Here is a 25,952-nt window from a genome sequence, read left to right as displayed (position 1 = left end):
TTCCTCTTTTCTTTCACCACCGATCACTTCTTCCTTTCTTTCATCCCTTCCGCTTCGTCCCTCTCATTTATGTCGCTCTCCTCCTCCTCCCCTTATCCTCCTTTTTTGTTTTTTAGAAGGGGGGCCCTCTTTTTCTCTCCTGTTTCTTCCCCCCATCCTTCATCTCTCCTTTCCTTCTCTTTCTTCTGCTCTCATTTGTTCTTTTCCCCCATATCTCCATTTATATCGCCTTCTTCTTTATCCTCCCATCTCCTCCTTTCTTCTCCTCTCCATCTTCTCTCATTCCTTCTACCCTCTTCTCATTCTCTCATCTTTCCTCCCTCCGTCCCTCATCCATTTCTTCTCCTCCATCTTTTTGCTCCTTCATTTCTCTCCTTACCTTCCTCACCGGCAGACACAGACAGGTAGACAGACGGACAGGAGCGTTCTGTCCAATCGGGAGTGTCGGATTTTGATCACATGCCTGTGGAGGACATTCCCAGGCCGGCCGACTTGCTCATGCAGGGTAAACCTTGAGCTCCGGCTTTTGGGAAGTCATGCGCCACCACGCGGCCGTTCTCGCCTCCGAGTGCCGACGCTCCTCCTCCTCCTCCTAAGCCGCCTCCTCCTCCTCCTCCTCCCGCCATCCCGCGGCTGGTGCTCATCATGGCGGCGTCTATGAGCTCCTGCAAGACAGAGAGAAAACGGATCCAGTTTAAATTCTTAACGAACATTAATTGACGCGGTGGAGTTTACAGGAAGAAAAGTGTCGAGGAAAATCAAACAGATTGGATCTGATTTAGTTGAAGTAAGAAATTTAGTTGCTAGGGTTAACGTGGGCCTGCTAACAAGGCAGGGAGTGATCTATCATGTCAAAGTAAGAGCATCTGTTTGTGATGGAGATCAGGGAAAATAATCTCAGGGAGTATGAATCTCTCTAAATCTAAAACCATGTCTCTCATGTCTGTGTGTTCAGATCGGACTTAATTAATTGAGAAAAAACGTCCTTTTCCTTCACGAGTCGAGCGATAAAACTGTCTTTCGAAGACGTCGCAACACTTTCTGTTTCTGTACCAAACGTGACTTTGGTGGTTTTTGTGAGGAATAAACCAAAGTTGTTAGTAGAAGCACCGTCGTCACCGGCAGTTACACGAGTGAGAGTTGTTACTGAGGAGCGGAGAGAAGCTCAGTTTCACCGTCTCCCCCCTCAGTGAAACTAATGATGTGGATCCAGAGTTAATATCCTGTGTCGGGGCCTCGGAGCTGCTCCGGCTCCAACGGTCGTCAGGCAGATTGGTACAAATAAATCCCCGGGTTTATTCATTTACACTCACAGCGCTTTCCGAGCGAACGTTCCCGCATCTGAACGACCGAGTCAAACGCTCATCTCCCTCCTGTGTTCAGCTCGACAGCAGGAAGTTAACAGCTCGCAATCCGTCAACTTCCCGACGCCGTGGACACCGAGGGAACTGTTCCCCCGCTTCTTTCTCAGGTCTCTCGCCCATCACTCTTACTTTCGTTAAGAGGTTTTATGATCATAACAAGTCAGCGTCGCTGCCCGCAGGCGTTAACAGCCACCTGACAAACACCAGACTGCAGATCTGTGATGGAGCGTCCAGAATGAAAAATCATTTTTTATTTCCACAATAAATAGTAGGATGAAACATGTTCCTGATTTAAACACTAACTTATCTCCTGCTCATTAATCTGAACATACCGCAACCATTAAAAAAACCCCAAAACTTTGAAATATCATCTAAATATTTAAGGTTGTTTTTCCACCTGATCTCATGATGCTGTGAACGTCTGTGTAATATTTCACGGCAACTCGTCCCATGTAGACGCACATGGACCCGACGACGCACCGCCCTCGACGGCCGCCATCTTGACTACGCGGCAGAGGGGGAGGAGGGGCCGCCAACGTAGTTCATCAACTTCCGTAAAATGGCGGCAGAGGAAGCAGGACACATTGTCGGCGTCGATTGGCGGCGTAATTTCAACATTGTGTGGAGCAAAAAGTTCAGGGCAGGGGAGCAAAATCGCGTCGTAGCTGTTTCCGCGACGACCGTCGGCGACACGTGGCGATCGCAACATCCGTGTTCGATTTTTAAAAAACTGTCCTGGTGAAGTTGGCGAACTACACGAGTGAGTACTCAGTGTACTTCATGGTGTCAAGAAGAACAAGCAGCTTCACATTCACCTCCACTTCAGCGTTAACATGCAACACGGAACTTGAAATATGAGTGCAGCAGGAGGAAGTATCCTGGCGTGCTGCAGTGCTCCTGCGTGCGACTGCAGCACATCCACCTCTGCAGCAGGAAAAACTCTCCATCTGCTCCGACTGATGAAACCTGCCACACGTGACGTGTCACTGCCGCCGCCGTCGGTGACCCGTTTATTTTTTTTTATTATTATTTGCAAGCCCTCCCTCCATGTGTGAGGGGAATAACAAAAAGTCCAGCCGAGTAACAGACTGGTGCTTCAGCTGTGGAGAAGACGCCTCTAATGACTTGTTTGTTCCTTCTGAGCAGCCCATCAAAGTCTCAGCACAAACCAGCACAGTCTGTAATGAGGCGGCCGCAGTTTCATCACACACACACACACACACACACACACACGGCGGCGATGAAAAGGAGCTCTGGAGATCAGTGTCAGATAAACAGAGTTCAGCTGATGCACTTTCAGATGGCAGTAACGCCGGCGCTCCCGCCCCGTGGCCGCTGTTAGTCCGCTCAGCGAACAACGACTCTGAAGACAGATCTTCTGCAGAGACGTAAAGGTCCTGAAGATCCACGACTTACGAATGCTAGAAATTATGAACAGCTCTGTGATGTGCTTAAAAACCCCGGCAGAAACGAGAGTCTGTGCAGGTTTAGCGAGCAACAGTGCGGCTAATTACCAGCGGCATGAAGCTCCATCCCTGTCATCATTTTTCTCCTCATCGCAAAATCGATGAAAAGACAACGTATGTCTTGGCGGTTTGTCTCGGCAGGTGAAAGACTGATTGACCACCTCGCACGTTTGCTTTGCTGCCATCAACCCGAGCAGCCCAACGCTGAACAACCCTGATATGTACAGGCACGTTTTAAATGGGCGGCCATGCACTTTTGGAGATATTCATGTTCCCCAGAGGACGACTCCTGCCGACTTTCATGATCCCTTGACTTTTCCCTCCGGCTCCACCATGAGGTTTACATTGGGGTTTTCAAAAACACATGTCAATTGCATTTGGGCGAATGTTCAAGAAATATGCTGCAGACATTCGTGATCCCCTCAGGACCAACTGTAATCACTTTGGTAAACCTGCTGTACTTTGTGTTATGTGTTAGCATGCTAACCACACCAAACTAAGCTGATTACCAGGGTAAACCTTAATGTAGCATGTTAGCATTTAGCCAAAATCCTCGCTGTGCCTACTTCACAGAGCTGCTAGAACGGCTGTAGTCTGTTGAGGTAGGAAGCTGTGGATGTCCTATTATTCTATCAAATATGCATATTTTTCCATAATAAAACAACAGATTCATACTGGCCTCTATTATTAAGTTGCTTTGAGGCATTTGCACGTGACTGAAAGTGAATGGGAATTTTTTCACTGTGGTGTCACTGCCGCCAACAATTTCTATTACTGTCTCTACTGTGATTATTGCTGTTGTCAGAGGGCACCGTGAACAGAGGCTCCTCATCAGCGGCTCACCTTCATCCTTCTCGACTCGATCCGGGACTTGTAGCAGAACTCGACCAGCGCCACGAGCATGGCGAGCCCCAGCCCACCGATCAGAATGTAAAACACTCCGGCCACGTTGCTCAGGCTGAGCGCGCTCGTCTTGTCCTGTCAGCACACAGAGGTGGGGTCAAGGACAACCAATCACGGCACGGATCGTCCAACTGACAGAATCTCCAAAGCTAAGATAAAAACAAACATCTGTCTAACTAAGAAGACGCTTCGTCAGCTTTCAAAGGCTGTGATCGAGATATGGAGCTAAAGATTACACGGCTAAGTAAACTGAAAACACAACCTTCTGCATTAATAAATTAGTTTTGAAATACTGGGTAAATGTGAACATGGCGAAACGTTCTGTTCACAGATTTAACAACAAAGCATTTTAAATTATTGCTCTATGCCATTGGCTCATTGTTAACGTAGTAGTTAGACCCATGCATCAAACGGACAGATTCGAAAATATTAACAGTGGCTTCAATGATCGTTTCATTATGTGGGAGCAAATCTCCTTTACATTGCCTTAAATCACAGCGTTTGACAGCCAACATTTATCTGTCACATGCAACTTCATGCACAGAAACGCAAATAGAAGAAGGGAAAATAAAAGAAAAACAAGCACATGTTTATTAACTCACTGTCCTAAATAATATAAATAATCTACCCAGTTCACATTTCACTTTTGTGGTTTTGCAGGTTCTCTACACCACAGTTTCATTAAGTATTAAATCAAAGGAGTGATATTTGTGCTGTTCTTCACCGTAAAATATCACTTCTCTCTTCTCAACTCTTAAATAAAGTACCAACACTTTCGTCAACATCTGTTAAAGCAACATTTTTCTAAAGAAAATTAGATTTTAATTAGTTGTTGAGTTCTCGTTCGTCTGACACATGCATCACTTCGTTTTGGTGGGCGGGACATGACTTTGCTTTCTCATCCAATAGCATGCAACCTGTTTAGAAATGAAAAAAAAATATGGCGTTCTTTGTGAACAAGGTCTTTTCTCCAACAAAGGGTTGTGAAGTTGGGGAGCATCAGCCTATCAGGGGGCTTTCCTCTCCAAACTGTCATGTTCACCTCAGCCAATCAGCTGCTGTGAAAATACGATGAAGCATTATTTATTTTTCTCAATTTTAAGTTACACTTTAATAGTGTAACTTAAAATCATCAGTCGGGAAATAGTTCATTGTGTTGATCAGGTCGAGTCGATTTTTTTTCTTAACATTTGCTCTAGATTGAAACTCTAAAACAAAAGACAAATAGTTAAATCTCTTCTTCTTTCTCCTCTTAACTGTCATAACTGACTAAAACTGTATGTGTCTTACATTAATGATGTATTATTATATGTATAATAATTATTACTGTTCTTGTTGTTATTAGACAGAAAATGTGGACATGCTCAGCTCTGTTTCTTACGTTGGCCCTGAAGTGCAAATCGCAATGATAAATAAAAAAAACGATTTGCAAAAATGTTTTCTTATTTGCCGTTGAGTTTTTCCCACTTGTCATTGTGATTTGCACTTCAGGGCCACCGTAGTTCCTGGTCCTCTAAACCAACTCTCTGACATTTAAGAGACTTTTTCGGAATCAGAGCCAGAATAAGAAGACTGGCTCTGAAGTTCACTGAGTCGGGTTTTTTTTTAAGTTTAGAAGGGAAGGATTTAAAATGTTATCTTTCACTTAAGTTTAGCAGGTTGATGAATACGTTGCACCAGTTTCTTTTGTAAATGTTCTTGAAAAATCTGACTTTAAAATACATTTTTGATTAGTGTGGACACGACCCGGTGTCGTGTTGTTCTCACTGCAGCAGTTCTATCCAAACTGAAGGTGCAAACACACCGATGACTAAAGTTTGTCACATTATTGCTGCAGTTTCTCATCGACTGATGAACGTTTCCGTCCATTCGTTAGTGACGGCCTGTCACACGCCGAGCTCAGAGGGAACAGGAGGTACATGACAGATTGGAGACAAAAACATCAGTGTGTGTGTGTGTGTGGGGGGGGGGGGGGGGTGAAGCTGTGGTCAGTGGCTTCGCTTTCATTTGGTTAGCAGCCATCAACAGAGAGAGAGACGAAGGAAGAGTCATAAAGTGATAGAGAGAGAGAGAGAGAGAGAGAGAGAGAGAGAGAGAGAGAGAATCAGGAATAATAGTTGCACTTTTTAAAATCTGACTTTTTACATCTGATGTGTCTGATTGAAAGAAAAACATGATCTGGCTTTTGCTCTAGAGCTTCTCCTCCGGGCCAGATTTGTCGTGTTGACGCGGAAATTTTAAGACGATGAAAAACCCAAAGGCGGTCTTGGATATATACGATTAAAAGTAAAAGTAAAAGTGATGTAAAAAGTCACATTTTATTCCGCAGCAGAGTCATTTGTCCGTCTGTCTGTCTGCAGCTGCTTCCATTGAACTGTGCTGACCGTAGGAGTTTCTGGAGAACAGAAGGAAGGCTGAGCAGAGAAAAGCCTCTGAATAAAGCTGGTGGATTACTACTGATCTGGAGACATGGAAAAAAACCCTCATCTCCTAAACATCGGCTCGTTTTCTCATCAACCTAAGATTCTGTGGTAACAAAGTTCATGAAATGTAGTACAAAGTACAAACTGGAGCCAAGGGCTTTTTCCACACGCCACCAGATTATTGAAGTGTGATCAGGTTTTGATTCATTCCTCCTCCAGCTCTTCAGAACGGTCGGCTGAGCAGCAGTGTTACACTCTAAAAACAAAAAGATTTTTCAACAAACCTAAAAAGAACTTCTCTGACTGTAAATACAGAGGTAGATTTTTTTGTCATGCTAGCTGGAACTGACTCCTTTTAAAGGAATAGTTTGACATAGACTGAAATAGTCGTCGCTAGGACCAGTAGGAGGTTTACTCAGCACAATTACTGAAAACGTTTTCTTTCGACAGAGCAAGGCAGTTTCTCCCTGCAGTTTTTATGCTAAGCTAAGCTAACTGGATGCTGTATCGATGTTGTAATCAAAACCCTTTGGAAAGGGAGCGAATATATGAATTATTATGATCAACTTTGAATCTAAAATCAGTTGGACGAACAGTATTTCATAAAATTCTCTTTTAGATTAAGTTGACATATCAAATTACACTCATAGAAATGTAACTACTTTACTGTTCAGGGAAATATCCAAGTCTACCATACTTAGAAAGAAAAAAATATGTATATCTGCAAAAACCTTTTCCTTTTCAGAGTGTACCTGCTGAGTTCTGGGGTTCTGGGTTGTGGGTCTGATGGGGGAAAGAGAGGGGGTCGGGTGGGGGGCGAACCAACACATGACTTTGGGACAAGGCCAGAGCGACCTCAAGAACTGACCTTTCTGCCGGAGTCCTTGTGTCCACACTCCCCCTTGTCATACCACCACTTGTTTTTCAACTTGTCTAAGACGGCTTGTTCATTGAGCTTCAGAACTGCTAGGTTTACTGGGATTCTTCAAAGAACCATGGGAGGAAGGGAGGGGGATGGGGGGTGGGTGGGAATAACATAAATAACATTATGCACCTCCATGTTATCTTATGTTATTGTTCTGATGCACAGCAACTGGGCTGCGCTCGCTGCGGCAGCAGCAGTGGCGGCCGCAACAAATTTAGCAATAGTAGCATTAACTGTACAGATGCTGTGATACGCTACAGAGAACATCTCAACAACAACAACAACAGAAAGGAAAACAAAACCAAACAGAAAACACAGGCACAATTGCACATATAAAACAGTTTTTAGAAAATGTCAGCATCAAAGTGATATGCGTTAATACTCCATCTAGCTTGCTTTGGCTGACTCCCTACGTGCGAGATGTGTATTACTATATCACTTTGGGTAACCGGCAAGAGCTGAAAACACTCCGGGATCTGTGAGCAAGACTGTTTCATATACAGACGCAGTCTGCTGTTTATCATTTGAACTGTTTTCTGTGGGGGAGGTGCGCTGAAGGATTGATGCAGTTTAACTTTTTGGAGTGAATGTTCAAGAAGAAAGAATTGACGTCAGAGGGAAGATCACAGAGGAGGTATTTTACTGAGTGAGCCAACTGGAAAATAAGGTTTCATTTTCCTCAGCAGGTTAACAGTGATATAATTGATCTTTAATCTTTCACAAAGTGCTGCTGTTATTACAGATATGGTTGAACTCGCTTGCAGCCCTATTTGCTCATTCTCATATCCTAATCATAATCATGGCTCACTCCTGATGAAATGATACCTACCAAGGTCTTGTTCCTAAACTGTTTTTTGTAAAATACCCCCTGGATCAGATAATAAGAAAAGTTTGAAATTTTCAAGACGGATGGATCAATAACCTCCTAGTCCGAAGGTAGAACTCATGTAACTGTAATTGTGAAGGACACCAAACTTTAGGAGGTATTTAACGTATCAGTGGTGCCATCCGGAGTGTTAAATGCTTGGTAGTGAAGTTGTGGGTTATTGCCGGTTACCCCGGTGCGCCAATGCCTGTCGTTACCCGTTGGGGTTACGGTGATCTGACCTTGGAGTCCCCTCCCCCGGTGCCGCACTCGCCCTTGTCATACCACCATCTGTTTTTCAATTTGTCCAACAGGCCCTGCTCGTTCAGTTTTAACACTGCCAAGTTAACAGGGTTTCTACGGGGATGATAGTAACAATAAGGGATAAAAGGGAACTACGTGTTAATGAGCAGAGGACTGCCATAGTGAAGAGAGCAACATCTTTGCAAGTATTGTGACAGGCACGTTATTATGAGTAAAATGGCAAAAATGAATGGTGCATTAAAGGACATCTTCACTGCTCTTCAACCCAGAACTTGTTAAGATGTTGTTTCCCATCATTTGGATAAACATCCAAATTGCTGCAGTATTGAGGATTCTGTTGCAGCTACACACTGGGCTTAAACGCTGTCCAATGCCGCAATCAATCGTGCTTCCATTAAAGGACATAACTAATCTTCTTTTCACGATTATAATATTTCAGACAAGATATGTTCATCAAAGGCCATCAAGCCTTTCAACCTAAACAACCACACAGGTCGTTTGGCCCGACGCTCGGATATGACTCTAAGGAGCAAACCTGTGGCAGGCAAAGTCGACAGTGGGGTCCGAGTGGCTCGGATATACAAAAACGAAAATCAATAACTGTTTTTCAAACTATTCCCCAATGACAACAACAACAATAGAAGATTCAGTTGAAATGTCGGGGCTGAGTCCGATGTCTATTGGGCAAAGAGTTGGTTTGAGGCAGATTGGACATTATGGACCTGGCAGTGATGACTGGCTCTTGGACTGTCACCGTCCTCAGTGTGAAAAGACTTGAAACTGAAAGGTATCAGCTAGAGTTTGGTCGCTTTTCATGCACTTCAGCTTTGGAACCAAACTCCTACGAGTCAGTTGGTCTGAATCTTTGATCGCCCTTGGCCCACTGATCTTGGACTATCCAGACTGGATATTGTGGATCTTTCTCTATGCATTTCCTGTAATAGTGAGCTACAAAGGTACTGTTAAGTCTTAGTTCTGGCCATTTGTTTCGAATATTGACAGAAAAAATTAGATCAATCGACAAGGATAAGGATATTGACATGATTTCTGGTGTCACTCTTTGTGAAACAGGGGGAAGAATCCTGGGAAGAATCTCTATTGGAAGCCTTCCTTTGGACATATCCAAGCACGGCAGTCAGGGAGGACATTAAACGTAAAATCTGAACTTGTTGGAGAGACTACATCACCCAAATGGTTTAGGGATCACTTGGATCTCCAGCGGGAGAGTTGATGGAACATTGGGGCCAATCCTTTTGGTTGTGACTATTAAAATGATGGACGGACTCAATGGATGAAACGACTTCCTCGCCAGGTTGTGTTGAGCCCAGTGATAAGCTACAGCAGTATCTTGGTTTTATCATAACTGAAGATGTCTGTGTGGCACACAAGTGAGGGAAAACAACATTTTATTGTTGTCTGTATTGGAAAACAGTAAATGAATCGCACTATTCACTGAAAAACAACACTTGATCTAATTTCCATTCCATACCTGATAAATAAAGGAGAAACAACAATCAAACATTCAGACCTACATATCATGGACTATCAAATAACACGTTGACATAACAAGTGCAGGTTAGAAGAAGAACAGGTGGCAACATGTCTTTTACAGTTGTGCCAATTTTGTGCCATCCTGCATTTCTCTCCAAAAACACCACTTATAACCAAAAGTTGAATGTTGTTTCCCTTTTACATACCAGTGATGATCAAAGCTATAGAGTGACAGAAAGGGAGCATGGAGGTTTTAATGGTGAGAGCAAAGGAATATGAACCAATAATGATGACTCAGCCAGTGGTGCTTCAGTTTGAAGGGAAAATAACAATAATTAATAATTAATAATACAATATGGAACTAAAATAAGACAAAGAGGATACAAATGACTGCAGTTAAAATGTGCACAAATCAAAACATACACATCGTGTGACTCCAACTTATCTGTTTGAAGAAATTTCAATTTGCAATCAGAGAATAAAGAAAATAATTGTTGTATTTAATAAATGGAGTCATGTGGTAAAATTGAGAGGATTCCTGTTGAGGCAAATATATTTATATAAATAAAAATAACAGGGCTTGTTATTTACTCATGTCGTCAATGAGTTTTTCATTTGACCTGTTTCTGGCTTTTCTCACCTGAACCAGAAGCTTCAGTCAAACATTTCAAACCCGGAGTTTTTGAAAAACATCACTGTTCTGATGTTCAAACACTGTTAACAACTTGTTTACTCAGTCAACTGGACACTTTGAAAAGACATGAATTGTCACATTGCCATTTTGGAACAGTTATTGTTAGTTTCACAACAGCAACATGAAAAGAAAAGCAGATGCTGGTTGATGGGACTTTTCTCTGTGGAGATGATGACGGGAAGCAGGTGACTGAGTTTGTCAGCCGGTCAACCCAGAGACAGAGGGCAACAGAAAAACAAAGGTGAATAACGTCTATGGTTTCACCTCATGAACTCATTAATTTGCTTTACACAAACCTTTTTAACTACGAGGACGCCAAGTCAGTTAGCTCGGCTTTAATTTGATGAAATAACAAAGAAGAACATACATCCAGCATGGGCTAATCCCATCTCTCTGAGTCTGGGTTGGCTGAAAAATGCTGATGTAAGGCAGAAAGAATGAGAACAATGTTCTCTCACAGAACATCTGATAAAAACATGGACAGTGATGTCTGAAAAAAAGAATAGGCGGAAAAAAATCATATGCTGCTGTCAGGGAAAGGTTGTTAAAAGTGATATTTATGTTTTAGCTGATGTACGATTTTTAGTTTTGCTTCGTTATCCAGGAAAACCGAGTCAGCGCCAACAATTAACCACTGAGCTTTCCAGGGCCGATTAGACGTCGTATGTGAACAGTGTTTGTAAGAACACATAATTAGTTGAGAGATCATATTTAATCGTAGGCTACATCAACACTACTGCATCTTTGTTTTAAAATGCATATCTGTTGCCACCTTTACGTCCGACGTCCACACTGCTGCAGAGTTCTCGCGCTCCTATAACGGAATCTTTTGTAAACAATGATGCAGACGACGCCCACGTTCTCTTCTCTGATTGGTTCTCATCAGTCACGACTCGACGACCAGCAGTGAAGGCAAAGTGTCGCTAACACTTCCTGTCAGGAACAGTTCCACCTCGTCGTCGTCCCTGCTCTGACTTTTCACTACTAAGCAACTAACTGCACATTCAAGTACACAATCAACTTACTGTTTACACCGACACACACATGACCAGTGGTGAATAGTCATGTGACATCCGTGTTAAGGTGTGTTGTGTTATGTGATTGTGTTGTATGAAGTATTTGTGCTGCAGACGGTTGCTCGAACATCACTGGGTGGTTTCATTGCTGTTCACTACAGAGTTTTGCAGTTCAGGAGTAATTATCACTGTTCCAACCCAAATTGCTTATCCATGAAATAAAGATGAATGAACATGTAAATGAGGCGTATTTAAGTCTTGTTCTTTTTTTAATGGGAGGTTTTACCTGACAGCAGCAATGCTCAGAGAGAGATCGGTAGGAATGTGGACAGATCAGGGTGTTAGCAGCGTTGATTGCAGAGGCAGAGAGACAGGCAGGTTGGCAGTCAGACAGGCACAAGAGGTGACAACAGACAGGTAAACAGGCCGACAGTGCAGGAACAGGCAGACAGACACACATACTGACAGAGACAAACAAAAGAGAGAGACAGACAAGACAGACAGAGAGACAGATTAAGAGACTGACAATTGGACAGACAGACACAGACAGACCAACACAGACACAGTTAACAAGTCTGACACTCAAAACTACGGTCAGGTTGGTTAGATCAGGGATGTTCATGATTCACCGTTAAGGTGGCAGTCAGACGTTCGGCCTATTAGAACATCATTCAAACAGTTAAAAAACTGTGGCAAGGCTCTATCTGATGTTGAAGATTTGGGTAAGTTTCAGCTCAATCAAGAACAAAAAGTCCAAAATCAAGTCCTAAGGACTAAAGTCTGAGTCCCTTTACAAGTCGTAGTGCTTTTCTTTTCTGTCAATCTACAGAATCTCACAAACCAGATTCAAGTCCTTTAAATTTCATCATGTCAAGTCTAAAGTCCAACAGGTCGAGTCCATACCTCTGCATTTAGTTTTAGAAATAAGTAAAAATATATATATTTCGTTTTGTTCTTGTAAGAAATCTGTTGTTTAATTAAACCTGATGAAACTAAACCGCTGGTATGACTCGTCTGATTTCCAACAAACACAGACAAAACAGGACATCGACACGGACGCCACGCTGACCGTCGCCTGTCCGGAGGTTCAGAGTGTACCTGAGCGGCGATCCTTTGGGCGTGGCCACTCCGTAGCCTTTGGAGTCCAGGTTGCCTCCGACTTTCATGGTGTCGCAGGGCTTCCTCTGCTCGATGTACTCGTTCATGGAGGACTCCAACAGGTAGGCGTACTTCCCCTTCGACTTCCTGACCCGTATCACGCCTTCATCCGTGTTCCTGACGAACACCGAGGGGTCTGTGCTCCGCATGTACGACCACATCTTCTCAAAAACTGCAATCTTTGACCTCTAACGCGGCAGAATGATAGTGAAGACAGACACAGAGATTAGAAAAAGAGGGAACATGGATGAGACAACATGATTGTTGCCGCACACATTGTCAGCACTTCTCTGTGACAGGATTTGGAAATCGGGGGCATTTCTGCTACATATCTTCCAGGCATCTACAATTGCATCATTCAGTCAAATCTTTGAAAGGTACAGAAACAGTGTTCGAACGCTGATTTGATCAGTGATCACCGAGTGGAAAATCAGGGCGGGAAATTGTTTAAAAAGAGCGCCGTGTCCTCACCCTGAAGAACTCTTTAGTGGAGCCTCCGTCCAGGGTGCCGTAGGAGATCTCAGTCTGCTTGGCCAGGTCCTCTGAGCCCTCTATTGGGGAAACCATCCTCTCCACGGTGAGGAAGGCTGCCAGGTTGGCGGTGTAGGAAGAGATGATGATGAGGGTGAAGAACCACCAAACTCCTCCAACAATTCGACCTGAGAGAGACCTGGAGACACAACGGAGGAAAGGAAGGCCTTCATCAGCACATCATCAGATTGTAATTCAACCAGCAGAAGATGCATCGCATCGCCAGAGAAGCCTGTTACTCCAAATGTGAGTGTGTGTGTGTGTTTGGCCTGAGACCAGAGCTGATCTGCTTCGTACTGCATCACTGGACACATAACACACATGTACATTATTCCCATAGATGTGACGACGGAGACTCAGCGGCGCGAATAAAGGGAAGAGACCAGGAGGAGACACGGCTCCTCCTGCAGCGAGCGAGGCGTCCATACCCCGCACAAGCATCAACTACACACACACACACACACACACACACACACATGCAGATGCTGGTCAGCCCTCCAGCTCGACTCAAGGTGACCCTGTGTGGTGGTACATTGGTAAAACGAACAGTCACAACTAAAGGAAAAGGGGCGAGACAGGAAGACAAAGAATGTAGCGACAAAATGTCCTCACAATAATAGTAAGAACTTTGAGGTGGAGGTTTATCACTGTGATGGAGGTTAGAGGTGTGTGTGTGTGTGTGTGTGTGTGTGTGTGTGTGTTCACAAAATATCTCAAAAACACATGGACGGATTTTCACCAAACTTGTTGAGAGTATTACTTTCATTGTTAACACACACAAAACACACACACACACACACACACACACACACAAACACACACACAAACACACAGACACACAGACACACACAACCTGTAGTATATGGGACATTACTTTAATGAGGTTAAAAAACAATTACTGAAATATTCATAAATGCACAACCGCAGCGACACACTCATACATATATTAACACGCGCGCACGCACGCACAAACACACACAGACACACACACACACACACACAAACACGCACACACATCCAGAAAATAGAAAGAGCCTCAGGCCTGAACACCACAGTAACATAACTGACCCAGCAGCGAGTCACACAGAATTGTTTCATGATAACGTGTGTGTGTGTGTGTGAAGGTACAGTTACAGTGAACACATTTCTTCTGCAGAACGTGGAAGAAAATTACTTTTCCTCGGTTTTCATGTCAAAACTTTTACATAAATCTTGAATTTGAGCAAACTGTTTTTTTATAACAAGTTGAATATATTTTTTTCAATGTCAGGCACATTTTCTGTTTAAAATATGGGAATTGTAAAATACATATGCACAAAGTTATAGGAATTGCTCAAGTTCAAATTGACAAATAAGAATTTCACACAAAAAAAACTGATCCAGAAAAGTTTTTTTCCGGGTCACATACGTCAGATACTGTAATCTGTGGTATTTACAATGGTACACATTCAGTAGTGGCACAAAACATTTCACCAAATCGGTTGAGTAGTTTTTGCAGAATCCTGCTAACAAGCAAACAAATGCAGATGAAAACATTGAGACGTGAGCGTTGTGTCCTACCTGGGCGAGATGTCGCAGCCCTGCTGCATGAAGGCCCCGAGGGAGAACCACAGAGAATTGAAGATCCCAAAGTCGTTGGTGTATTCAGGCGTCTCCTTTTCTTTCTGCTGGTTCTGGTTCTGGTTCTGGGCCTGAGTCTGGGAGTACCCTGAGAAACCAACGAATATGAATCATACAGTGAGTAATATTACAGATGGACCAGGCAGAAACCGTGCTGCTGAGATGATGAGATACCTGGAGCGAACTCAGAGTATGAAGTGGGCGGAGCTCGTCGAGAGGCAGAGGAGGGCAGGTTCTCGTCTTCGTCATCAGAGTCGTCTCCTTGCCACTCATACGGACTGAATCGACTCACCTGACACAGACAGAAAGACGTCATCAGCATACAAAGACAAAATCTGAATATATCGTCCAGGCTGGCAATATTTGGACAGTTATACACTGTTTTCTATGTTCTTCAGACTTAAACAAATATTTATATAGTGAATTATTTCTCAGCTTAACCTCCTTGGCGGATGTATGTGCTCGACTCTCGTTTGTCTGTTTGTTTGTTTGTCAGCAAGATTGCGCAAAATCTAGACAACCAATTTCTATGAAATTTAGCGGAAGGGTGGCAATGGAAGAATTCTGGATCAAATATTCAGGGATTTCCCAGAGAATAATAAATGGATGTTGATGATAAAGATCAGACATATTTAGTGGACTAATATCTATGAGTGTGTGAGATTTGGTGCAGATCCAAATGAAAACCTGGATCTAGCGAATGTAAATGTGGTTTCCTCAGAGATGTTTGAGTTATGTATGAATTGTGTCATAATGAAATGAGAAATATGTTTTATCTGTTTGATCTGTAATAACGGAATAGTTTTATTATTGTTACACAAATGTTAAACACATAAAACAAAGTGAAGAAGCTGATACATACATTTAAATGAAAAGTTCAGGTCTGGTATTAATTATTCTAAATATTAACAAATAACCTTTTTTTTTACAATAAGTTAATTTATTCTTCATTACATGTATTTTATTGGTGTTTTAGAAAAGTTAACTTCCCGTCAAACAAAATATTCCTGTCTTTTTAATATTAGTATTATATCTGTAAATCAACAGATGATCGTAGCGTATGTGATGTTTGCTGTGCGACCCCACTGGCCCCTCCCCCTCCTCCTCACCAGGAACAGCACCACGCTGACCCCGATGTAGGCGAAGACGATGCACATCCAGATCTCGTAGGCCAGCGGGTCGAGGAAGGAGAAGACGCCCGGTTTGGACTTGGTGGGTTTCTTGATCATGATGGAGATTCCCAGGGACATGAAGGGCTTGGTGAAGTCGATCACCTGCTCTCGCACCAGCGTGATGGTGAGCGGGGCGACCGCCACGTCGGCCTTCTGCAGGAGGGGAGAGGGAGAGACGAGGGATTTCAAAAAACATGAACGCAGAATTCCTCACACCTAAGATACACAACAAAATGACTTGAGTGTTTTGGTCCGACACTCACCCCGTACACCAGTTCTCCCACCATGCCGTTCCACAACTTGGTTTCGGCGTCTCTGGCCCCGTACTTGCCGTCGCCCACCAGCTCCAGGCGGTAGTTGAAGCCGACGTGTTTGGCGATCTCTGCGGCCAGTTCGGCACAGTAACCTTCGTAGCGTTCGTTCCCTACAAACTGCTCGTGGTTCTTCTTCAGCATCATGTAGGGAGCTTCCTGTTTCGGAGACGCATGGACGTTACTGACAGTTCACTCGGGTCTTTATGAGTCTGACCCCTCTTCTCTCTTTGCTCACATATCACATGCTCTAAATAAACGACAGGAAGGTGAACGCAACACGTCTTACCAGGATGGTGGTGACGACGTAGGTTCTGTTCTGCAGACCGTAGAACTCCTCCACCACCGGCCTGTAGATGGCAGTGTTCACGTAGCCCCGCCTCTCGTTCCAGTAGCCGATCTGAAATCACAGCCGTCGTCTCACTTCCTGCCTTCATTTTAAAACCCCGTTGTTTGTATTATCGGTTGTGTACGACATCTCTCACGAGGAGATACTACATTGTCTTTGTCACATAGCTAAAGTATGCCATATCACATCAATAACTACATTTAGCATTTTAGTGATAAACACATTTTAGATTGATTGATAAATATACATTATACCATATCGTAGCGAGTCCACTGTGTAGGTTATATGATATTTCTCCTGAAACCTTCTTACTGTCTCTGGTTAAAGTGCCGACATCAGCGTCGGCAGATTATATCAACTGCAGCTAATTAACGTTCGTTGATGTGAAAGTCTGCTCCGACCGGACTCTGACGAAGATGGTTTGTGAGGGAACAGACTCGTCGCTCTGTCAAATGGATGAACGATAAACTTCATACGAGTCGAGGAGGATTCAAAGGGTTTTCAGATTTGATAAGTGGATCAAATACTGGACTCGTATTCTGTGTAAGTCCTCATCATCATTCACCCACTGATTTCCAGGACTTCAAATGTGGCATGTCAACGCCTCGACCTCTGCGAGACTCATCGCACGAACTACACAGAGAGCATAACGATGTACCTTATCACAGCGGGGGCTCAAACTGTAATGGAGGTTAACAGAAACATGCGAGTCGACAGGTTTTTTATACCAAACGAGTGCTGCCGCAGCTGATTTAACTGATCATCGCACCTTTAATCAGAGAAGAGGGAGCTAATTACAGAAATGAGCTGATGTAGTGAAAAGCTGCAGACTCCAGCACCAAACTTCTGTTGGAATCAAACCTGTTTAACAAAGAACCCCCCCCCCCGTGAGGCAGCACCTTCCTGGGTCCGGTGTGGCTGAGCTCCATCACACTCAGGGTGTAGTTGGTGCGATGTCCTCGCTCGTCAAACTGAACATGACCCGTCAGCCCCTCGAGACGCACCTGCAAACACACAGACACACAGAGACACACACAGACACACACAGAGACACACAGAGACACACAGAGACACACACAGAGACACACAGACACACACACAGAGACACACAGAGACACACAGACACACACACACAGACACACAGAGACACACAGAGACACACACAGAGACACACACAGACACACACAGAGACACACACAGAGACACACACAGACACACACAGAGACACACACAGACACACACAGACACACACAGACACACACACAGACACACACAGACACACACAGACACACACAGACACACACACAGACACACACAGACACACACACACAGACACACACCATTTTCATTATCTCCAATCAGCATAATCGTTTGGTCTTTTATGACCTATACGCCAAGGAGGTTGGGTTTTCACTTGTCCGTTTGTTTTATCAGCAGAATTACGCAAAAAAACTAATGAACAGATTTCCAGTAAACTTGGCGGAAGGATGGAACCTGGAGCAAGAAAGAATCCACGAAGTGTTGGTGTGGATCTGGACAAAGGGGCGGAGCCCACACACACTATCTTTAACATAACCATTGATTTCGTTAACAATTTTCTCATGGCAAAACATCAAAAAGTACAGTAGAGTCACGTTAAACTGAACAATGTCGTATCTGACAGATTATAGGCAACGAAAAACAAGACTACCATGACGACCACGCAGTGAAGTGTGGTCACACTTCTCAAAAGTCAACGTACATAACTCTCGGTGTAATATTTAGTGATGTGAAACGTCCAGGGCAACGTATCTCACCTGAGGCAACACAGTAGCTGCAGGCTAATGTTAGTATGTTAGCATAAAGCTGAACGCTCCGCGGACGATGAAACATTAGGGGTGAGACGTGGACAACTTCATCACCATTCAGCTGATTAATTAGCTCGTTGGTTAAAGTTGTTGTTGGAGAAAACAGAACTTTTTTCACTCTTGATGTTAGCTTAGCATTTTTTACTAGCATCAGCCAACACAGTCCTAACCGACATGCCATTTAACACGCTAACACAGTATGTGAGTTTTTCTCAGTAAGTCTGAAATTCAGTATGGAACCAACAGTACGTGAATTTAACACTATTTAACTGGTGGCTATTAGAGTATTGGTCACAACATTCCAGCGCGGTGCTTTAAACGTGATCGATAACCAACACTAGTGCAGATGTGTCCACGTGTCAGTCCCTAGAGAAGTTATGAAGGAACCGCAGACGTCTGCGCCAGCTGCCTCGACCCCCACAGACGAGCAGATGGTTTTTCCAGATCAAACTTTCAACTCGGGAGGCGAGAGAACGGCAGATTCTACTGGAACATTTTGGACTTCTCAACGCTGACGGACGCTTCTGAAAGTCGTCAGTTTGGTGCTGACTGATTTGGGTCGGTCGACGGGAAGAAGTTACAGCTCGTGTGTGAGATAAAACAGTGTGAACATGAAATATAACAGATCACAATGAGAATCATTAATGAGTTTTGGGGAGATAAAATGTTTCTGACGTCCTATGAATACGTTTTTTTTATTGCGTTTGTTGTTGTTGCTCGTACACGTGTGTGTGTGTGTGTGTGTGTGTGTGTGTGTGTGTGTGTGTGTGTGTGTGTGTGTGTGTGTGGTTGTGTACCTGCTGCAGGGCCCTCTGGATGTCGATGCCCTGTCCCCAGGGGGCGGGCGGGTTGGCCAGACATTCCCCTGCGTTGCCGCGGCGAGAGATGTCGATCCGCTGCCGCCGCAGGTTGTGGAAAGCCGTTGCCATGGCGCTGACACCGTCGTAGGTCAAAGCCCCTGTGTACTGAGCAGACGAGAGACGAGAGACGAGGGCTTAGGTTAACGAAACATCGCCAAAAAGAAAGTTCTTCTTCTCTCCTCGACCTGGACCCTGGAAATAAAAACATCCAGGGGCGTTGGACGGACTTTTAGAGTCTGAAACCAAACCCTCATAACTGAATCTACATGATGGAAATCCTCAAACCCCATAATACGAAGGCAGTTTCGAGAATGAGATTTGGAAAAGTTTGAATTTGAGGACGTTTGTGCTTCAGATTCAACCCATTCACTGCATTCATTCATCCTCTCCTCCCACCGACTGACTGTGAGGCGACTGTGGGCACGACGACACCACCAGCGCTTTACATTGAGCTCCAGTTGGAACTTGAAAGTTTCCCCGGACGACACGTCAACGCGTGCGACCGCTGCAGCGTCTCCGCAGCACAGTCGACACCGCGGACAACAGAGTCAACGTGAGTGTGTTCACCCTGAGGCTCCTTCGGGACAGTTTCAGGTCTTTGCTGTCGAAGTCCAGCCAGTCCTGGTTGATCTTCTCCACCGCCGGATCGGACCAGTTCACCAGCTGGAAGCCCGTCACGTTCGGCCCCAGCTTCTGGATCTCGGTGAAGTTCAGGTCCATGAAGCCCTGACACACAGACACACACACTTTGATTGACTGAACTCCTCCTGAACACACACACACACACACACACACACACACACACACACACACACACACACTCACCTGATTGGCCAGGACGAAATAGTAGTTCTTCAAGTTTCTCTTCTGAGCCGCGATCTGAGCGAGAGAGAGAGAGAGTCAGAATAAATGATATGCTAATTACATTTTTCTGATGTTTCTAATGATGATAAAACGCATTCATCTCAGATTCATCACACTCGTGCGTGTGCGTGTGTGTGTGTGTGTGTGTGTCCTCTCAAACAGCTGCTAATTGGACGACTCGGTTCCTCTTTGAGGATTTAATTGCTCATCCTCACCATCAGAGAGAGAGAGAGAGATGGAAAGAAAGGGAAAATGGTCTTCTCTCGCTTCATAAGAGTCCACTGACACCGGATAGGAAGAGAGGAAGAGGAGGAGGAGGAGGAGGAGGGTGAGGCAAAGAGGGGAGACAGAAGAGGAGGGAAGATGGAGAGAAAAGGAGAAAATGGAGGAGGAGAGGAGGAGACTAGTTATAGAGGAAGAGAAGGAGGTGGAGAGGAAGAAACAGCTGTGGAGAGGAAAGGAGGAAGAAGAGGAGGAGGAGGAGGAGGAGGAGGAGGAGGAAGCAGGTGTTGGCTCCCGTCTCCCTCTGAGGTCCAGCTCTTAACGAGCATCAGTCGATGAACGCCGGCTCCTCCTCTCCTTCATCCCTCTCTCCTCTTCACTTCCTCCTCTCCTTCATCCCTCTCTCCTCTTCACTTCCTCCTCTCCTTCATCCCTCTCTCCTCTTCACTTCCTCCTCTCCTTCATCCCTCTCTCCTCTTCACTTCCTCCTCTCCTTCATCCCTCTCTCCTCTTCACTTCCTCCTCTCCTTCATCCCTCCCTCCTCTCCTTCATCCCTCCCTCCTCTCCTTCATCCCTCTCTCCTCTTCACTTCCTCCTCTCCTTCATCCCTCCCTCCTCTCCTTCATCCCTCTCTCCTCTTCACCTCCTCCTCTCCATCATGGATTCAGAGGCCGGCAGAGAGTCGGTTACCAGGTTGAGGATGGAGTTGAGTCGCTCCAGCTCGCAGTCCACGATGACCTGGAACTCCTTCTTGAAGTCGAGGTCGGTGAGCAGCTTGACGAAGGCGGCCTCGGTCAGCGCGTCCAGGTTGACGGAGGTGACCTGCCAGGTCCGCTCGGCCGCCGTGTCCAGGATCCTCTGCAGCACCGACAGACCTGAGAGGGCGACACATCACGCAGGAGTCAACGGAGAAGCGTCTGTAAACTAACTCAGCATTATTCCACATTCAACATCGAACATTTAAATGATTGAAATGGGATTTTGGCACAAGAGTTTTCACACGCGAGGAAAATATCATGCAGCGGGGGAAAACACTTAAGTAATGTTTTTGAAAGACGGTCGATTTCCGTGACGTTGAATCCCTCGTTCCTTCTGAACAATTAGCTTCTGTGAATCTGTTCGAACTCGCGATACAAAATATTTTTGAGTCTTTTCCTGACTCAGCATCAATCTGTGATTCTTGAGCCTTTATGAAACCACATTTAAATCCACTATAGATCCAGATTGTTGTAGATCCGCACCAAACTCCACACACTCATAGAATCAGTTCGCTCAATATACCCAAATTACTCTCTGTGTGGGAAATCTATGAAAATTGCCAAAATATAAATAAATGCCATTGATGGGAAAAAACAATCGAGAAAAAAAATAAAATAAATAACATTCCTGGATCTGCCCTTTGATCCGGATGTGCGCCAAAATGTTATGGACTCTTTATTGGCTTTTTCATGCTTCATCCTTCAACCAAGTTTCGTGGAAATTCATTTCAAAGTTGTTGGTTTTTTTGCGTAATAAAATAAATCAGACACAGGGAAAAACATCACCTCGCCGGAAGAGACTACCACTGCACCAACACGCCGCCGCTGTTACTTAAAAACAACCTCAAACTCCCAAACCCAACTTTTCCCATTTCTGTTCAACAAGCGAAACACAACACACTGCACAGATCCAACTTCTCTGGAGATGTTGAGAAGCAGTTTTCTCCATGTCGTTCCTAGACTTTTTCAAAAGGGAAGTACACACACACACACACACACACACACACACACACACACACAGTAAGTCTGTAACTTCTGCTGAGTTGTTTTCCTCGTGAAGCACCGAGGGCCGGATGTGAAGAAGCAGTGGCTTCTCAAACTGAATGTCAAGCTGTTTTTTTTCTGTTTTTTTCCAGAGGAATCAGACTCGTGTGATGTTTGCTGTGTCGCCTCAGGCCTTGGCGAATGTTCCAAAAAAGCTGCTTCACACTCATGACGTGTTATATTTGGAGTTTGAGTGGCCTGATTTCAACAAATATATATATATATATATATATATATATATATATATATATATATATCAGCTATGAGGAATGAGATTCATCCGAGAAGCTTTTTCAGGCCCGAAGCTGGACTCTTCTCTTCCACAGTGTCTCTCCTCTCCCGGGCTGGGATCCATTATTTAAGCCGAGAAGTCCGACCTCACACAGTCAAGAGCGTCAGCAGAAACGTGATCAAACCTGGAAAGAGGAAGAAGAAGAGCTGAGCGGCAGCTCTGTGAGGCTGTAGACTCCTACACATTCAGCATCAGCTGTCAATCACGACGTCTCAGCCCCGTCTCATCGAATAACTGATGACAAGCAAAGTGATCAGAAACATGAACACGTGAACAAACGTCAGCGTGTTGAGAACGACCTCACATGACAGAAACATCTACATGTCCCATCTGCTAACATGGAGGGGGCGGGGCTTATGACCTGTACTGCAGCCAGACACCAGGGGGCGATCTTGATGATTTGGCTTCACTTTAGAGGAGCCGACATGTCGTCCATCTTTATTTACAGTCTGTGGTCTGATCAAAGACTTTTGGACAATATTTATATTTATATATTTTTCTAGTCTTATCGACTCAAAGCGCTTTCACAGCACAAGTCACAGTCGCATGAGTGGTGATGTTGAGTAGTAGTGAAGTTTACGCTAACATTTAGAAATTAGCACTAAAGGAACACAAAGAAGAGTTTGTTCAAGTTTACACTTCATCCTCTTGGGAACACAAATGCCTGAACTGGATCACTGTCGTCATTGGGATAAATCCTCTGGGGAGCGTGAACATGAAGTAGCACGTGGTGGAGTATTAAAAAATGTTTTTTTTTGTATAAATCTGCATAATCCTGAATGACTGTAGGTTCAGAGACAATATATCAATCTGTGTCTGGCCAGCACAGTTAATGTCAGGAAGAGATGAGACGTGTGACAAACACAGAACTGAAACACTCTGTCAAGACGAGGGGTAGTTACTGGCTCCGGATGTCAATCAAGAGGAGAGGAATCGTCCAATAAGAAGCTGAGAATCGGTTTGTTTGTTTTTCCACAAATCTCTTCCAATTTAACAGAAACCTGCTCGTGTTAAAATCTTATGAGTCAACACAGAAGGGTAATCACATCAGCATTTTATACCACACACACACACACACACACACACACACACACACACAGCATGTTCCAAAGACGAGTCAGCAAAATTCAGATAGACTTCAAAGACTAGAGAGACACATGCAGAAAAAGACTTCAAAGATACTCTCTCTCTCTCTCTCTCTCACACACACACACACACACACACCTCAAACAGGGTTACTGCCTCCACGTGTCTCGCAGTCGGAGCAGAAAGAATGATTCTATAATTGTCTATAATCGTCCGATACGAGTTCACTTGAAATCTGTTCAAACAAACAAACAAACAAACAAACAAACAAACAGGGCGTTTGTTTTGTATGGTGATGCTCTGATGCTCTGATGAAATCCCTGCATCAGGTTCTAACATCTGCTGGAAACGCCGCCACCTGAAGAGAGCGGAGGCAGACCGAGCAGCACATCGACGCCCCGTCACCGACACGCGTCGAGGCGTCCTCATACTTTTGTCCACGTAGGGACTAGTTCCCACTCTTGTCCTTGGTGCAGAGCGGAGGACGACCCGGACACTTCACTCGTGTCTGCAGCTACATGATCTGATAGGAAACTGCTCATTAGTCTCCGAACGGTGACATGTTTACAGCTGCAGCAGAGAGGCGCTCGCTGTGCACACACACACACACACACACACACATAAACACACAAATACACACACACACACACACATAAACACACGCACACACAAACACACACACACACACAAACACACGCACACACACACACACACACACTAATAAACACAGACACACACACACAGACACACACACACACACACACGCTGAGCAACAGAAAGATGTCAAGTGTGTTAATGATAATGTATAACATTCAATTAGAGGCAGAGCGGAGCGAGACACCCACACCGACAGAGAGAGGGAAAAAAACAGCAACAGAGATGAAAGATAAAAACGGAGGAGAGAGACGGAGGACGACGACTTTCATAAATATAGACACTAATCTGCTCAGCTGATTTCCATAAACTTTCTGCATGCGTGTCGTTGACTAGGAGAGGAGACGCGAAGGGAACGAGGAGATGAGGAACAGAGGAGGAGGAAGAGGAGAACCAGGATGTTTCCATCACTCTGTATCTCCAGCCCGAGCTCTTACAGGGAATCACAGCATCAGCCTCCGTCCTGTCAGATACTGGACCGGATCAGGACCGGATCAGGACCGGATCAGGACCAGATCAGGACCGGATCAGGACCGGATCAGGACCAGATCAGGACCGGATCAGGACCGGATCAGGACCGGTTCAGGACCAGATCAGGACCAGATCAAGACCGGATCATGACCAGATCAGGACCGGTTCAGGACCAGATCAGGACCGGATCAGGACCAGATCAGGACCGGATCAGGACCGGATCAGGACCAGATCAGGACCGGATCAGGACCGGATCAGGACCGGTTCAGGACCAGATCAGGACCAGATCAAGACCGGATCATGACCAGATCAGGACCGGATCATCTCGTCAATGTGGTCGATTGCGTTTTCGTTCTTCGCTCCACTCCGGACGCCTCGGTAGAGTCAAATCACTACGAATCACAACTCAGGAGATTAAAATCCAGACAAATACAAAAAAACACCTCAAGTGTCGAGTTAAACAAAACGAGAAACACGAAAGTGATGAAAAAAATAATAATTCTCCATCAACCTGAAAGAATAAAGACAAACTGGCTCAGTCTCAACAGAGCTCGTAATGTGTGTGTGCCGGTGCGTGAATGTGTGAATAACGGTGTGTGTGTGTGTGTGTGTGTGTGTGTTAGACATGAGACTGGCGATGCGGCAGCATCAACGTCAAACACACACACACACACACACACACACAGAATCAGTTTCATGTTCAATTACACACGGCCTCTGTTCATGCGAGATGATTCTGCCTGGTTCATGTTCTCAGCAGCTGCCGTCTGTGTCTCTCCGTCCTCCTGTCCACTGTTTTTTAAAATTTTTGTTTTAATCATTTAATGAACAGGTTGACTGAGCACTGTCGTCGCCCACAGGGGGGATACACCGACTCTGCTCAACGGCACTTCCAAAGAAAAGAAACGGAGGAGAGAGACGAACACGTCAACGCTCTCCTGGTCCTCTGGACGATTCAGGGAGGAGAGGAGGAAGAAGAGGAGGAAGAAGAGGAGGAAGGAGAGGAGGAAGGAGAGGAGGAAGAAGAGGAGGGAGAAGAGGAGGAAGGAGAGGAGGAAGAAGAGGAGGAAGAAGAGGAGGAAGGACAGTTAGAAAACATTGAGTGAGAGACAGACGTGGATGAGGAAGGACGGTTTATTACAGTCAGTTGTGTTTCTATGACGCCATCAGACCGTCACACTTTTTCATAGTTCATCATTATGTACGTTTAAAGGCGCGGTGAGTGATTCTTGAGAAGCTTGTTTCTCTCTACTTCACATTGACGTGTGGAAGCCTTCAGTTCCTTTGTTTTGTCCGGCGCC

The 25,952-nt window shown here is 44.8% G+C and overlaps 1 protein-coding gene across 4 annotated transcripts in view; it reads right to left on the bottom strand.

Moving 5' to 3' along the window:
* Positions 1-9: 9 nt before the first annotated feature.
* LOC118300213 (glutamate receptor 1-like) overlaps positions 10-25,952 on the bottom strand; it is a 41,519-nt gene continuing 15,576 nt past the window's right edge. The window contains exons 4-18 of one of the 4 annotated variants that reach the window (XM_035624431.2): positions 21,037-21,221; positions 20,085-20,138; positions 19,827-19,985; positions 19,197-19,364; positions 17,452-17,556; positions 16,493-16,603; positions 16,156-16,362; positions 15,830-16,045; positions 14,895-15,012; positions 14,661-14,808; positions 13,041-13,239; positions 12,510-12,757; positions 8,189-8,303; positions 3,674-3,808; positions 10-665 (exon numbers count right to left, since the gene is read on the bottom strand). In XM_035624431.2, coding sequence (XP_035480324.2) covers positions 456-665; positions 3,674-3,808; positions 8,189-8,303; positions 12,510-12,757; positions 13,041-13,239; positions 14,661-14,808; positions 14,895-15,012; positions 15,830-16,045; positions 16,156-16,362; positions 16,493-16,603; positions 17,452-17,556; positions 19,197-19,364; positions 19,827-19,985; positions 20,085-20,138; positions 21,037-21,221 — 2,378 coding nt within the window. In that variant the 3' untranslated portion in view covers positions 10-455. Of the gene's footprint in view, positions 666-3,661; positions 3,809-7,024; positions 7,140-8,188; positions 8,304-12,509; positions 12,758-13,040; positions 13,240-14,660; positions 14,809-14,894; positions 15,013-15,829; positions 16,046-16,155; positions 16,363-16,492; positions 16,604-17,451; positions 17,557-19,196; positions 19,365-19,826; positions 19,986-20,084; positions 20,139-21,036; positions 21,222-25,952 lie in introns of those variants that run through there. The other 3 variants (XM_047328148.1, XR_007029881.1, XM_047328150.1) reach the window with 3 other exon arrangements.

The sequence above is a fragment of the Scophthalmus maximus genome, chromosome 2 (assembly GCF_022379125.1).
Source record: "Scophthalmus maximus strain ysfricsl-2021 chromosome 2, ASM2237912v1, whole genome shotgun sequence".
Taxonomy (NCBI): Eukaryota; Metazoa; Chordata; class Actinopteri; order Pleuronectiformes; family Scophthalmidae; genus Scophthalmus; species Scophthalmus maximus.
The sequence above is the reverse complement of the archived record's forward strand: the minus strand, read 5'-3'. Positions and strand labels throughout refer to the sequence as shown.